The sequence below is a fragment of the Aquarana catesbeiana genome, linkage group LG13, assembly GCF_042186555.1.
Source record: "Aquarana catesbeiana isolate 2022-GZ linkage group LG13, ASM4218655v1, whole genome shotgun sequence".
Taxonomy (NCBI): domain Eukaryota; kingdom Metazoa; phylum Chordata; class Amphibia; order Anura; family Ranidae; genus Aquarana; species Aquarana catesbeiana.
In genome coordinates this window covers 181,394,866-181,411,339 of record NC_133336.1, presented here as the reverse complement: position 1 = coordinate 181,411,339, position 16,474 = coordinate 181,394,866, and the positions used below count along the sequence as shown (strand labels likewise).

The 16,474-nt window shown below is 42.9% G+C and overlaps 1 protein-coding gene across 5 annotated transcripts in view; it reads right to left on the bottom strand.

The window, feature by feature from the left end:
• The window catches only part of ARHGEF11 (Rho guanine nucleotide exchange factor 11), a 277,886-nt gene that overhangs the window by 159,842 nt on the left and 101,570 nt on the right, over positions 1–16,474 (bottom strand). For 3 of the 5 annotated variants that reach the window (XM_073610617.1, XM_073610622.1, XM_073610619.1), the window contains exons 2-3: positions 13,342–13,374; positions 8,456–8,470 (exon numbers count right to left, since the gene is read on the bottom strand). The exons of 1 other annotated variant lie outside the window; for it this stretch is intronic. In XM_073610617.1, the coding sequence (XP_073466718.1) occupies positions 8,456–8,470; positions 13,342–13,374 (48 nt within the window). The remainder of the gene's footprint in view (positions 1–8,455; positions 8,471–13,341; positions 13,375–16,474) is intronic. One more of the 5 variants, XM_073610618.1, reaches the window with a different exon arrangement.

The following is a 16,474-nucleotide window of genomic DNA, read 5'->3' as shown; positions in this document are numbered from 1 at the left end:
GGGAAGGTAGGGAACATCCAGCGTTTCTTGGGCTTGATGTTCTTAACAGTGTGCCCGATAAATGATCCAATGGTGTGGCCGGCTGGTCACAGAGGCAATAAAAGACCAGATCATCTTTGATCACCTCTATGGCCTTGGAGAACTGGAGCGAAGTCATGACATCACTTACGGTCTAGGGTGGAGGTAACATTTTTTTGACCTTTTGCTTTTAAAAGGTAAAGAAGAGCGTTGGGGTCTTTTTAAACCCAGATCTCTCCATAAAGAGGACCTGTCATCCTTATTTCTATTACAAGGGATGTTTTTATATTCCTTGCAATAGAAATAAAAGTGATAAAAAAAAATAATTAAAGCGATAGTGTAAAAATAAAATAAATAAGCAAACACAAAAAAAATGAAAGCGCCCCCTTCCCTCCGTGCTCACGCGCAGAAGCGAACGCATACGCAAGTTGCGCATGCATATGTAAACAGTGTTTGCATCACACGTGTGAGGTATCGCTGCAAACGTCAGGGCGAGAGCAATAATTCTAGGGCTAGACCCCTTCTGTAACTCTAAACAGGTAACAATTTAAAATTTTTAAAGTGTTGCCTATGGAGATTTTTAAGTACTGTACTTTGTTGTGCGCAATTTTAGTGTGACACATTGGGTATCTATTTACTCGGCATAACATTAGCTATCATATTTTACAAAAAATAGATAGATAGATAGATAGATATATAGAGAGAGATATCTATCTATCTATCTATCTATATATATATATATATATATATATATATATATATATAGAGAGAGAGAGAGAGAGAGAGATGTCTATATATAGATAGAAAATAATATGTTTGGGGGTTAAAAGTAATTTTTCTAGCAAAAAAATACATACCGTATTTTTCGCTCCATAAGACACACTTTTTTCCCCCGAAAATATAGGGGGGAAATGTCTCTGCATCTTATGGAGCGAATAGTGACCAGGCACCAACAACCCCCACCCCGCCATGTTACCGGCAGAAGAGAGGAGGAGAGCGGAGGACAGATATCCGTCAGGCAGCATTTATGGCACAGGGAAAGCTGCATTTATGGGACTGGCAAGGTTGCATTTCTTTGGCACTAGTTAGGCTGCATTTCATTGGCACAGGTCAGGCTGCATTTCATGGGCACTAGTAAATATTTTAGTACACCATTTGGTTCAGAATATTTTTTTTCCTGTTTTCCTCCTCTAAAACCTAGGTGTGTCTTATAGTCAGGTGCGTCTTATGGAGCGAAAAATATGGTGTATAAACTTATAAACAAAGGGTGCCAGAAAAGGCTTGGTCTTCAAGTGGTTAAAGTTGTCACAGGGAAGGAAGAAAAGGGAAATTTGATAGTGGGCACACCTGTTTCCCCTCACTTTATAGCAGTGGTTGTCACCTTATGAGTTAAAGGAAGCCTTAAATGCGGCCCCTGACATCACCAAAGGGCCACACATAATGTTTAGTATATGTAATGCTTGAGAGGACTGTTAGAAACGGCAAACCTAATACAGGAAACGAGGGTCAGAGAGTGTGGACATGATACATTTTTGGGTGGGGTTTTTCTGCAGAAGACAATATGAAACTGGGAACATGAGGCTAGCAGAGATCAAAGCTATTGCTGAATCAACGTTCCCACTACAGACCGCTGAGGTCCGAGGGCCATATACCAACGGGCTGCTTTTGGCCCCTGCGCCACATGGTGGGCACCAGGCCTTTCGAGTAACTGCCTCTTACTTCCTGCTGTGTTTCCGGGGCAGGAAGTGAAGCTCTCCCAACAGGACAAGGGCAGCAGGTATTTAAAAAAAATCCCATCTGTATTAAAAAAAAAAAAAAAAAAAAGTTTTTGACTTAGCTACACTTTAAACAGGAGCCAAATAAAATTGACAGAGAGATGTGCAGAGGTTGTTATGAACGAACACAGAAAGGAGTAACAATTTAATTACAGAGTGAAAGAAGGTAAGCGGAAATTCTGCTGTGTAAACGCCGAAGCATTCTTTGAATTCTTTAACAATGTTTCCTGGCAGTACAGTAATGTCTGAAATGAAAGTCACTGCACACGGACAAAGTGCAATAACCTTGACAGCGCGTCCACTCCGCCTAACTCTATCAAAGCCAGAGTTGGAGAACCCAAAAAAAAGGAGAAGAAACATGGATACTTATATAGCTACCAAGTGATTGGCATTATTTAAAGTAGAACTCCAGGAGTTTTCTTTTACATTTTTAGATCCCTCTGTGTTAAACAAAATAATATTGCCACTCTTCGTTTACCTTCTGCACGCTCCAGCGCCATCCCCAACATTCTCCTTGGTGCAGCACCAGCAGAATGACATCCATGTCATCCCTCCATTATTCAGCATCTCCAAACATTATATTTATATATATTCCCTAGGGAATAAAATGGTGATCTTTGCAATTTGTTACGTCACACGGTATTTGCGCAGCAATTTTTCGAGAAAAAAAACACTTTCATGGATTAAAAAGAACAAAACACAATATTTACCCCCAATTTTTTGTATAAAGTGAAAGATGATGTTACGCCTAGTAAATAAATACCTAACATGTCATGTAACATGTCATGCTTTAAAATTGCGCTTACTCATGGAATGGTGCAAAACTTCGGTACTTAAATGACACTTTACATTTTTTTTTACAGGTTTCCACTATTGTGACCTTAAAGTTGCGCGATTTTTTTGCCACGATTTTGATGCAACTTGAAGCAATGCCTGTGTATTCTTGAGGTCTATGGACCTAAAGTCACATCAAAGTCAAAATCAGTTCAAAGTAGTGCAGGGACTACACTGAAGTCGCACAGATATTAACAGTACTCATTGTAAATCATGGGGTACGACTTGTCATGCGACTTTGCAGTTCCAATTCCCAGGACAAGTTGCACAAGTGGAAACGGAGCCTTATGCCCTGTACACACGATCGGACATTCCGACAACAAAATCCATGGATTTTTTCCAACAGATGCTGGCTCAAACTTGTCTGGCATACAAATCTTGTCGGAAATTCCGAATGTCAGGAACGCGGTGACGTACAACACGTACGACGAGCCGAGAAAAATGGAGTTCAATAGCCAGTGCGGCTCTTCTGCTTGATTCCGAGCATGCGTGGAACTTTCTGCATCGGAATTGTGTACACTCGATCGGAATTTACAACAACGGATTTTGCTGTCGGAAAATTTGAGATCCAGATCTCAAATTTTGTGTGACGGAAATTCAGTTTGAAAATGTCCGATGGAGCCCACACACGATCGGAATTTCTGACAACAAGCTCCCATTGAACATTTTCCATCGGAAAATCCGACCGTGTGTACGGGGCATTAGAGTTACAGAGGAGGCCTTGCGCTAGAATTATTGCTCTTACTCTAACGTTGGCGGCGATACCTCACGTGTGGTTGGAACGACCGTTTACATATACGAGTGCAACCTACATATACATAAGGGGACAGGGGCATTTTAAAACATTTTTTTAATTTTTACATTTTTATTTTTTTTACACTGTCCCTTAAATTTTTTTTTTAACACTTTTATTACTATTATAAGAAATCCAAACATCCTTGGAATAGGAATAAGGCATGACAGGTCCTCTTTATGGAGAAATCTGGGGTCAATGAGACCCCAGATATCTCCTCTACCCTGGAAAGCATGAGATAAAAAATAAATAAATAAATAAAATAAAATCGATCTCTGTTTTCCAGGTTAAAAAAAAAACGTGTTTACATCTGCCAGTGTCGGAAGTCATGACGTCGCTTCTGGCCCTTCAGAGTCATAGAGCTGGCCGGGGACCATACGGTCCCCGGCCAGCTCTATGGTAAGCCGCTGCTACCACCGTATCGTTAATTTGGTCTCCGGATCGTAGGGAGAGCCCAGAAGACGCCTGTAAAAGGCAATTCAACTGCTGAATAGCCAGCTGAAAACAACGATATCTGGATGATGCCTGTAGCTGCAAGCATCATTCAGATGTCACCACTTCAACCCAATAACGTCATATGACGTCCTATGGGCGGGAAGTGGTTAAGGTGGTGCACTACTTTCTGAGTTCACTATTCTTGTGAGTGAGATTTATTCTTTTGCTTTTAATAAAGTTTTTAGTGTTTTTACGGTATTACACTATCCAATCCTTTACTCTTTGAGCAGAGGTTGGCGTGGAGTTGGAGAGTTATTATCCAAGAAACATTGAGGACAACTGTGGGAGAGCAGCGGTGCCTTAGAGTGAACCCCTTTAGCGCTTGCCAAGCACGAACTGTAGCTTTACTACTACAGTGTGGGCCGTGATTGTGCTTTTCCAGGTAGGGGGCGCCTTGACTGTGCTGTGTCAAGCCGACCAGCGGATGCTGGCTAATGGATGGCCGGCCCTACCATGGGTCCCAAGGGGTCCATTGGACCCAGGCAAGACTTTGAGAGGGGCAGCAAATTGAATCACAGCCACCTCTCCTTCTCTTCTATTTACCCAGCAAATTGACAACCAAAGTTTTTTTTTCAGCAGTTTTGCGAGTCATTACAACAACTCTCCCGGGCCGCTCCGCCTGCACCAATACTACTCTAGCTAGCCCCTATACTGCCCTAGCCTGTCTATATACTAACTAGCCTGTCTATACACTACCCCAGCCTGCTCCAATACTACCCTAGCCTGTCCATATACTACCTTAGCGTGCCCATTTACTTGCCTAGCGTGCCCATTTACTACCCTAGCCTGTCTATATACTACCCTAGCGTGCTCATTTACTACCCTAGCCTGCCCCTATACTACCCTAGCCTGTCTATATGCTACCCTAGCCTGTTTGTATACTACCCTAGCCCACCCCTTGTAATTGAACATAATGGTATGTCATATAATTTTGCATATAGACAAGGTGCTTTTGCATTTAAATCTGACTTCCTGATAAATTTGATATTAGTTTTAATTTTGATATAAAATAATGGATGTGGGGGCCTTTTGGTGGGCGTAATATTTTTTTTGGGGGGTGGGGGAGCAGCATTTTATTCTTGGACCCAGGCAGCACAATGTCTTGGGCCAGCGCTGTCTGCCAGCACCTGCTGATCGATGAGGAGGAAGACAAGACAGAGCTCTGTGTATGCAAACAATGCAGAGCTCTGTCCTGTCAGTGGGAATGTGCCAGTTTGTGTTTCCCTGCAAAGCAGGGAATAAAATCTAGCACATCCCAGAGTGAAAGCACCTCACAGCACACACAAACACTGGTTAGGCACACATTTAACCCTTTGATCGCCCTAGATGTTTAACCCCTTCCCAGCCAGCCTCATTAATACAGTGACAGTGCAGATTTTTAGCACTGATCACTGTATAAGTGGCAGTGGTTCCCACAAAGTGTCAGACTGCCCGCCATACTATCGCAGTCCCGCTATAAGTTGCTGATCGCCGTCATTACTAGTATAAAAATAAATAATAATTCCAGTATACATACACACCATAGTTTGTAGACGCTATAACTTTTGCGCAAACCAATAAATATATGCTTGAGATTTTTTTACTAAAAATATGCAGCAGAATAAATATTGGCCTAAATATATGAAGAAATTGTATTTTTTTTTTTAAACTTTTAAGGTACTTATTCAAAATTGTCGGTCTTTTTTCATTTATAGCGCAAAAAATAAAAAACCCAGTGGTGATCAAATCCCTTCCAAAGAAAGCTCTATTTGTGTGAAAATGTTTTATAAATTTTGTTTGGTGTACAGTGATGCATGACCTCTCAATTGTCAGTTAAAGCGGAGTTCCACCCAAAAATGAAACTTCTGCTTTAAGGGAAGGTGACCCCCTGACATGCCACATTTGGCATGTCATTTTTTTGGGGGGGAGTGGAAACCCTCTTTTTAGAGGGTTGCAGCTCCCACTTCCTCCTGGCGCACCCGCGGCGCCTGAAGGAAGATCACCTCTCCTCCCTTCCTCTCGGCAATCATCTGGGACAAGTCACAGGTCCCACATGATTGCCTGGCAATCACAGCGCGCAGCGTGGCTCGTGCATGCCCAGCTGTGAAGCCCACATTGACAATGCCGGCACGCAGAGAAGAGGGGGAGATGACCGGGGCTTCGTTCCCCCACATCGCTGGACCCTGGGACAGGTAAGTGTCCATTTATTAAAAGTCAGCAGCTGCAGTATTTGTAGCTGCTGACTTTTAATTTTTTATTTTTTAATTGGAAGTCCGCTTTAAGATAACGCATTGCCGTATAGAGAAAAATGGCCTGGTTATGAAGTAAATCTGGTAAATCTTCCAGGGGTCAAGTGGTTAATGTGGTGCACTACTTTCTGAGTGCACTATATTACATTATACTTTCTTTTTTGGGCGGAGGAGTCCTGGAGGTTGGTGTGGAGTTGGAGGGTTACTATCCAAGAAACATTGAGGAGGACTGTGGGAGAGTGGTGGTGCCTTGGAGTGAACCCCTTAACCACTTGACCTCCAGACCCTTTTCTGCCACTCTTTATTTACATGTAAAAATCTGTATTTTTTGCTAGAAAATTAGTTTGAACCACCAAACATATATTTTTTAAAGATAAGGTCCTAGAGAAAATGTTTTATTTTTTTTAATCACTTTTATTGCTGTAACAAAGAATGTAAACATCCTTCTGACAGCAATAGGCATGTGAGAGGTACTCTTTATGGAGAGATCTGGGGTCTATAAGACCCCAAATCCCTCCTCTACCCTTAAAAGCATTCAAAACACCAAGATCTGTGTTCAAACTTATAATGTATGCGTTGTTTATTGCAATGATTTACAAGTGTTGTGTATGTTTGTCTGTGCATAGTTATTGTGCAGGTGTATACGTGTATTATGTGTGGTGGTGTATTTTGTGTGGTGGCCTCCTTCCTCTAGAAAGGCTAGTCAAAAGCTGTAGGCCACATTCACATTGGAACGTGTTAAAATGCATGTGTCAAAGGCAATGTTATAGATAAAGCCTGTTATCTGCAGCACGTTTTCAAAAATAGCTCAGGTTCGTTTTTTTGTCTGTTTTCACATGTTTCATAGTTGCCAACTGTCCCGGATTTCCCGGGACATTCCCGGGACTTACACTCCATTGCTGAATTTTTGGTGTCCCGGGAAATGTCCCGAGAAATCCGGTTCTCGATTTTCGCCGCCGCTAGAGGTCTGCGGCCGGCGGAGACATTGTCTCCGCTGGCCGCCATCTTAAAGAAGCTCAGGAAGACGGCTGGGGGGGGCTAGACGGAGCTCCTCCGTCGCCGCCCACCCTCCACCTCGCCCCACCTACCCCTGCCCCGCTGCCAGTCTGTTATGGAAAGGGGCGGGGGTTCTAGCCATGCGGCCGGCGGACACACTAGGGCACCTCTAAGGTAGGGGAGGGGGGGTGCACCGCTGTGGGAATTTGTAAGGGGGGCTCCACTGGGGACACACCTGATGTAAGGGGGGCTCCACTGGGGACACACCTGATATAAGGGGAGCTCCACTGGGGACACACCTGATGTAAGGGGGGCTCCACTGGGGACACACCTGATGTAAGGGGGGGCTCCACTGGGGACACACCTGATGTAAGGGGGGCTCCACTGGGGACACCTGATGTAAGAGGGGCTCCACTGGGGACACACCTGATGTAAGGGGGGCTCCACTGGGCACACCTGATGTGAGGGGGGCTCCGCCAGGGACTCCTGATGTGAGGGGGGCTCCGCCGGGGACTGTTGTGATGTGCCCATTTAAGCCACGCCCACTATGTCGTGTAAACCACGCCCATTTGTCGCCGCGCTTGTATATTTTTCCTAAGCCTCGCCTACAAATGAATGCCCCGCCCCCTAATTATTGTACGGCTCCGCCTACAGCCACAAAAGTGCCCCACATTATTTTTTTACAATGTTGGCAACTATGGTGTTTTGAGGAGTATAGAAGTCAATGTAATGCCTGAAAAAGCATGTATGATGCACTTTGCGTGCATTTCCTGCCCGTTGACATGCCTAAATATCCCTTTATTGGCCAGCACGAAAATTTCAAGGACAAATGTACAAAGGTACAGTTATCCTTTAAAAGGTAATATAACCATAGGAAGAAATGGTAACCATTGGAAGTATTGTTGGCAGTGTTATAGCTTGTCCCGTCCCATCTGGAGATCTTGGTGGACATGTAGATGTGGACAAAAGTAAAAACAAGGGCATGTAAAAATAAAATAATGTATCCATGCATTAACCACATACAGGTTTTAGAATATAATAGTTTTGGCAATGGTGGTCCTTTGAACCTAGTGTTCCTTTAATTCATCCAGCTGTAGAATATATTAGGTGGCCATTTTGCTTTGGGAATCAGTATTCTAAGTCCATGAATGAGATGTATGCTGTGTTTGAGGCATGAAGGACTATAACCAAGGTCACTGAAGCTATACCTGCCATGAGAAACACGAGTCCCTGGAGTCATTTATTGGAGTGGGTCACACACAGCACACACAAAACGTTAAAGTCACATGCAAAACAGAATGACGGTCATGTCTTACCAGGCTGCAATGGGACTGGTAGGAAAGTGGGACAGCGGCAGGGTGAAATGGACAAGAAAAAGACACAGGTTAGTTGAGACAGAAACAAATGAATGGTACACACATGAACATTGAGGATGTTGCAGCCATTTAGTGCTTATGTTGATATTTTCGCTCAGATACTGCAGTCAGTAACAAACAACTGACAATAAATTGCATTATCTAAACTAAACAAGACCACAGTGCTTGACAGTGAGTCATCAGTCTGATAATTATCTCATGGGATCTGACTGGATTATCAAATCTGCAGACAGCCAACTCAGAAAATTGGACCATTGCTGGCCTGTGTACAGCCATTTTGAAAACAAGCCAGCAGGCCTCAGTCCTTCAGACCCTACAATTTTCATATGCAACCTCTTTACCCAGAAGAATGCTTGAGATAATTTTAAAGATCTCAGGGAACCCCTGCTAAAATAATTGGGGGGAGGGGTAAGTGGGAAAAATGCCTCTTACATTGGTGGTCCATGAGAAGAATGCTCCTTACAGTGGGTGGTCAGCGGAAAGAATGTGCCGTACATTGGTTGGTCAGCGGGTAGAATGCACCTTACACTGGGTGGTCAGTGGGAAGAGTGCTCCTTACTTTAATGGTCAGTGGGAAGCATTCATAGGCGGTCATTGAGAAGATTGCTCCATACATTGGAGGTTAGTGGGAAGAATGCTATCTACCTTGTTGGTCAGTGGGAAGAATACGGTCTACATTGGTGGCCAGTGGGACGTATAACCCCTTACAGTGGTCGGCAGTGGGAAGAATACTCCTTACAGTGGTGACCAGTGGGAAGAATGATCTTTACATGGTGGTCTATTGGAGGAAAAACCCCTTACATTGGTGGTCCTTGGCAAGAATACCCTGTTAAAAAGGGGTTCAGTGGGAGGAACGCCCTGTTACTTTGATGTTCAGTGGGAAGAATGTCCCTTACATTGGTGGTCAGTGGGAAGAATGCCCTTTACATTGGTGATCGGTGGGAAGAATGCTCCTTACAGTGCTGACTAGTGGAAATAATGCCCCTACATTAGTGGACAATGAGAAGTATGCTCCCCTTGCAGTGATGGCCAGAATGCCACCCATGCAGACATCTAAAAAGATCTGTCAAGTTGCTTTGGTTCTGCAATTATGCAGATGACCATCAAATGAGAGTTTGATCAGCTACAACTCAAGGAACCCATAGCAACCTCTGGCGGAATCCTGTTTGAGAATGGCTGCTATAATAAGAGTTCATTCAGACTGTTGCGTTCCATTACAGAGTTTTACAGCACAGGCGTTAAGATGCAATAGGATGTACCAGGAACATAACTTATCTCTGATTAGGTGCATCCTACATCCCTGCTGGCTGCTGATTACAGTAAGGGCTCACGTACATGGTGTTGTCAATATTCCCATAGCACATGTTCCTGGAGATTGGCTAATAAGTAGCGGGTGCTTCAGGAACTACCAGCTGTAAACTGGGCTCATCACAAACCAACGCACATATTCGCCAGCTCACCATGGATTGTCAAATATCGTCCTAAGCTTTTTTTTAAAGAATGCTCACATGGCAAAGGACCAAGTGCAACGTTTCTTAGCCACGTGGGACCCCTTCATCAGGCGCGTGATTACATGCCTACAAGCCTGACAAAGGGTCCTGCGCAGCTTTGAAATGTTTGACTTGGTCCTTTGCAATGTGATCTCTCTGCAATAAAAGTTTCAGATGATATTTGACGATCCATGGTGTGCTGGCAAATATGTGAGTTGGCTCATGCACATGGATGCATTGGGGGGCTACCAGCTGTATGTAGGTGTAAAGATTAGCGTAGATGGTAACATTTGCAAAATAAACTAGGCCTCAACTAAGACGTATCAATGTGTATGGTATTCCAAATGCCTGTATTAAAATATACTGTATGGATCAGATACACCTGTCATGACAGAAATATGTTGGTCTTTGGGGGCATCTTTCTAAAGAGTCCTAGTTCCCTGGTTGTCCCTAGAATTAGCAACTTCTGAGACACAAGGTCTGAGAAAAAGCATCAGCAAATGAAAGCCTAAAAACAGTCAGTACTGCTCCTTTCTCTAGCTGTCTGGATCAACAATTCAAAGTATTTGAACCAAAGCATCAGCATGACTGTCACACAACTAACATTTTTAGGAGAGGTCAGCAGTGGTAGCCCATATACTTCTTTCATGATAGGATTAGTTGGGCTCTTTTCACTTCAAACTGAGGAGCGGAAGTCATGTTTGAATGAAATCTGTCTATAAGTCTAGCTAGCAGAAGAGCTAAGCATTTTTTGTAAGAGCATACATGATAAGAACTAGGATAGCTGGTTCGACAGGAACAAACAACAATATTATATATCAAGCTAGAGTGTAAACCCGTATGTGGAATCTTCTTGGACACAAACTAAATGAACCATTGCTAAATGCTTTGGTGGTAGCCAGGATTCTGAAAAGCTTTTATAGGGCTCTCCACATTCAAAACCACAGTAGGAAAGTTGTTGACTCTGTTTGAACTACAAACCCCAGCAGGTCTCACTAGCCATGAAGTAAAAGGGTCCATCCTTACACAGTTGATATTTCAATGTTTATCCGATTCTAGTGAGTTCAACCACCTAAACTTTTCCCAGATTTCTCAAGGACCCCAGTGGGTGAGATCGGATGTTCCCATCTTTTCTGGAAAATATACCAGCCTTATGATGGCTCTACAAATACCATCATGGCAACAAGTCCAATTTTCACCAGCCAGGCCAGTAAAATACTGACCAGGTGGCAACCCTTGTGAGATCTCAAGAGCTGGAATTAACAGGTTTGCACATTTGCTGCAGGCAGTACGAAGTAGTCCCGCAAGGACACTAGTGAGTAAGATCAAAGGTTTCCATCTTTTCTGGAAGAAAAATACTAGCCTTATGATCTGTTTCCTATGAATTACATGGCAACAAGTCCCATTTTAAAGGCCAGGCCAGTAAAATAGTGACCAGATGGCAACCCTGGTAAGATCTCAGTGCTTGAGTTTACAGATTTGCAGTGAGCATTACGAAGGGGTCTCCTAGCTACTAACTTCTTGGTAGTCACAAGTTTTCCTCATTGTATCCATACATGGACCTAAAATGTCATGAAATATGGGCAATGCTGTTGTTTTATGAATGATTAGCTCATTGTGCGTAAGTGTAAAGTTCACATGGGATCATAGGCAGATTAGTATGTTTTTTTGCCCTTGCCTTACAGCAGTGGTCTCCAAACTGTGGCCCATGGGCCGGATAATCCCTTTGCTTGTCTTTATCCAGCCTTCAGGGCACTATTCCTCCTACTCACACCAACAATGGGGCACTATTCCTACCACTGACACCAACATTTGGGTACTATTCCTTCTGTGACGCCAACAATTGGGCAGTATTCTTTTAACTGACACCAACAGGGCACTATTCCTTCTATTAACACCAATGATGGGGCACTATTCCTCCCACTGACACCAACGATGGGGCACTATTCCCTAGTCTGAAGGATAGTGAACTGGCTCGTGGTTTAGAAAGTTTGGAGATCCCTGCTCTAAAGTGCGCAACACAAGCGTGTTTTCTTGGGAAAACTTCATCTGTATGCCCCAGTCCCCAAACTTTGGTGGGCACTAAATCCCAATCCTGACTTGGACCCCATCTAGAGCTCTCTGGCTCACATTTTGCATCCCACAATGCAAAGCATATACCTCAGTAACCTACAAGGAGTCATGTGCTTTGCACGGAAGATGTGGATCAAAGAAACAAACTTAGATTTCTATATGAGATTAGTAAATGTACACCATTTTGTTAAAAGCAGGCCAGCTTTAAAGAAGAGCTCCAGGAACACAAGATCTCGGGTCTGGTATGAGGACGGTGTAATGCATTAGGGGTCATGTAGATGGACGTTTTCCTACGTTCATAACTTAAATGCAAGATTCCTATTTATTTTAATGGTGTATTGTGGGTGATCATTCTAAAAAATTGCATTGGATCAGCTTTGGGTCTTTTTTGACACATTCAATCCTACTGAGGTCCACTCGCACTGCAGGCAAAACAGGTCAAGCTCATGCATTTAAGGAGCATTGTGTTTGAATGCAAAAGGTAATGTTGACCAACACCACCCATCTACATGGACAATTTAACATTATTCAATCAGTTGTGTGGGAAATCTTTATGGGCTTTAACAAAACCGGCAACCAGTGCTGGCTCCAAATAGTGACTTTGGGTGTCTTTAGACACATTCAATCCTACTGAGGTCCATTCACATTGCAGGCAACACGGGTCAAGCTCAGCATTTTGAACGCATGCATTTAAGTAGCATTGGGTTTGAATGCAAAAGGTAATGTTGACCAAAAAAACCCATCTACAACTTCATGGTCAAACAGTTGTGTGGGAAATCCTTATGGGCTTCAACAAAACCGACAACCAGCCTTGGCTCCAGATAGTGACTTTTTTTCGGGGGGTGCATTACAATGTTAATAGTTGGTTACATTTACTATTAAATTCTACATGAAGGATGTAAGTAGCGGAGGAGGGGGGTTAGAATTCATTCTAGGGAGACATTGCTGTCTATTGCTTGTGACACCTCTCCACTCTATCGACAACTGTTGCTGGACAGGTCAAGGCCAAATTTTTAGGATTAGTGGCATGGAGGTAAGTTTAATGCACAAGGTCTCATTGATCTCATTACTTCTTGGAGAACTTGTATACTCAGAGTTTTTCCTTATTTGGCTAGGTATGCATGCTGGGACCTGTAGTTCTTCAGAAATCCAATAGGTTATACAAGCTTGGCAGGGGTACAAGGTTAACCCATACAAAGATTGATCAATACAGACATGCCTAACCCATAAATAAAGTATATTTTTAGATGTTTTTCCACATACCTTGGCAAGTGAGGGTGTCGTTTAGAAGGCGCTCTGTGACACAGACAGATAACGGTGGACAGACGATGAAGACAGACGCCAAATTCCGAGAAGGCAGAGTGGAGAGAGAGAGAAACAAATAGGCATGACAACAGACAGCGTGTGAGAGGCACAGACAAACATGGCTATCCTCTCACACTCACAGGGAACATTTTAAGTGCAGCTCTTTGCAAAGTAGAAAGTAAAGTGCTGCAAGCAATGGAGAGTTGACACTGAGGAGGCGTGGAAAACCTCCCCTAGGTTCATGTGTACACAGAACATGTTATGCATGTGCAGAGATAAGGCAGCTCACAGAAACACAGAACAAAAGTCACGCACAGAACTACAGCAAATGCAAAGCAAAAACATAAAATAAAAAGGTGCAAAAGGAAAATGCATGAGCTTCTCAATGAGCGTTGGCATGTCAAAATTCGACCAGGAAGAGCTTTAAAGTGATATATTTTAGTTTACTTAATAAAATAAAACTCAACCGATTTAATGATCCAGGGAATTTCCGATTACTTTATGGGGATTAGGAAAGAATCTATTTTTCCCAGCTGGAGCAAACTGGACCATGCCTCACAAGGGTTTATTTATTGCCTTCCTCTGGGTCAACTGAGGGTATAGGCTTCTGTATATGAAGGTTTTCTAATTATTTATTAATATTTATTTTTTTGTTGGTTGAAGTAGATGGACTTGTGTCTTTTTCCAACCTATATTTCTATGTAACAAAGTGAATCTGAAGGTAAAGCGTGAACTTTGAAGTCTGGCCATAGACGGATCATAATTCAGCCAATTCAGCAGGGGAGGGACAAATTTCGATCTATCTATGGGCAGGCTGGCTAAACTGAAGTCGATCAATTGACTTCAGTACAACCAGTCATATAGCTGCCAGCAGTGTTGGCGGGAAACCTCCCACTGTCAGAAAACAATAGCGCAGTGGGAGTTATTCTGACTGTGTTGAGGAGGGGAATCGAGCAAAGTCTATGGTCAGCCTAAAGCCTGGTACACATGGTAAGTTTTTATCATTCAGCCCAGCAGGCTGAACGAAAAAAAATGAGGAGCTCGCAAGGAGGTCCTGTACCAACGATGCAATGTTAGTAAAGTAGTCTCCCTGCTGAGCTATTATGTTCTGACAGGGGGGCCACTCTCTGCCAGAACACAACAGACAGCGCTCGCAGCCATTGGCTGAGAGCGCTGATCGGATGCCAATCGGCTGCTGGTTTTTCAGCATGCTCGTTCAACGGAAGAGGATCGCGAGATAGGCTACTGTACCAGTTTATTTTGGTCGATATTCAGCCCGTGTGTATGGGGCCTTAGCTTTGGATATAGTAGGGAAGAGTTAAAGTGGACCTTGGGACGTAAACACCCCACCCCACCCCCCCCCATTGCACAATTAGACTTTTAATTTTTATTTTATTTTTAAATACCATTTTTTGGAAACCCGGACCCTGCTTTTTTGTCTAGATGAGAAGGCAGTCAAGCCAGCTGCCTTATGCCTCCTGAGATACACCACATAATGCATTCAAGGAGGCTTCAGGGCAATCTCCATGACACTGTGCATGCACCACCAATTTATACCACATTCGTCATCAGGGGGCTAGCTGCAAAAAAAGAAAGGCACCAGCCCCCTGAGGACATATGAAGAGAACATCAAACAACGCTGGATTTGCTGGGCATAGAACTATGTTGTTTTTTTTAAGACAACCCAGCAGACGATGTACGAGGGGAAAGAAATCCCTTCCTAAACAGTTGTCACCAAAAGCAGCTGAACCCTTTGAAGATCCCCTCACCTTCTTCTGTTTCTATAACAACTTCAAAATTTTGGATTTCCCATCACATCCCATCTTTGTGGCTCTGAGATGTCATGTGACCAAATGCCAGGAAGCCAATTCTGGAAGGTGTCAATCTGTACCCATCACAGCCAGTTGTTTATGTTTGCCTAATACGTCAAGAGTTCCCAGTCCTCCCCTTTAAGTGGTCCATGGAACTGGGGCTGTGGCAGGGGTGTGTCCCTTGCCAACATACTCTATGCCCAGTGGTGTTCCTTATTCTTATCTCAGTAAACTGACCACATATGGTTTAATATTTGAGTTGTAGGTGGTCTAGTTGCCACCATTTGGCTCGAAAAGCTCCAAATGGAAAATTGAAGTAACTGGGTGGAAAATTGTTGGTTGAACAGTGACTGCATCCCAACAGATACAGTCACTTCTTGTTTATTCTGACAGCTGAGGCCACCAGGGAGATTCCTCCATCCTTGCAGTTTAGCGCAGATAGGGGAATTTATTGATTTGCTAAACAAGAGAAATCAAAGTTTGTATAGCTGTCCATACAACAGTAGAATTTGATGTGAAGTTTTTTCTCTTTAAGAACATTTTTTTAATTTTCTAATCGGTAATGTGGTCAAGTCGAAGTTCATTTTTGACTGTTGTGACGAGAAAATTTGAAGGAGCAGAATTTCTCTCAAATTTTAAACACTGAATGACGTTTTTGTTCAGGAAAGTCCATTTACTCCAAAAATCGATAAAAAGCAAACAAAATTTTGAAGCACTTATAAACGACATTTGTCAAAGCACAGGATGTACTGATACATTTTTATACACATTTTCGTATGACTATACATTCAAAAATGTTTTAGTGTATGGCCAGTTTATGGCTAGCCTAAATTGGAAGGTATGCTAAGATTAGGGCTATAAATGATTAAATGGATTAGCTACTGGGAGATTTAACTGCTTGTTGGTAGTCACTTCATGTGTAGCTCACAGAAAAATGTGCTAATGAGATAATTACCAATAAGCATTTAAAGTTAACCTCAAGGCAAAAATCAGACTCACATTAATGCAGCTGGGTGTTCATTAATAATTCATTAAAATGTGTCTACAAGTTTGTTCACTGAGCAAATAATTTTCATGCTAAGGGTGGCAAATCTTAGCCATGTCATACTGATACTTTGAGGAGGACGACTGAATTTTTAGGATAAGGTGTGGTCTCTAAAAAACAGAAATTCTTTTATTTCTGGTAGCTAAAAACAATATAAATAAGTTTCTGATGATCATTTTGCTCTTTAGTGTTAACATTGTTGGGTCAAAAAATGACCCGTTCTCAGGGCAAACTC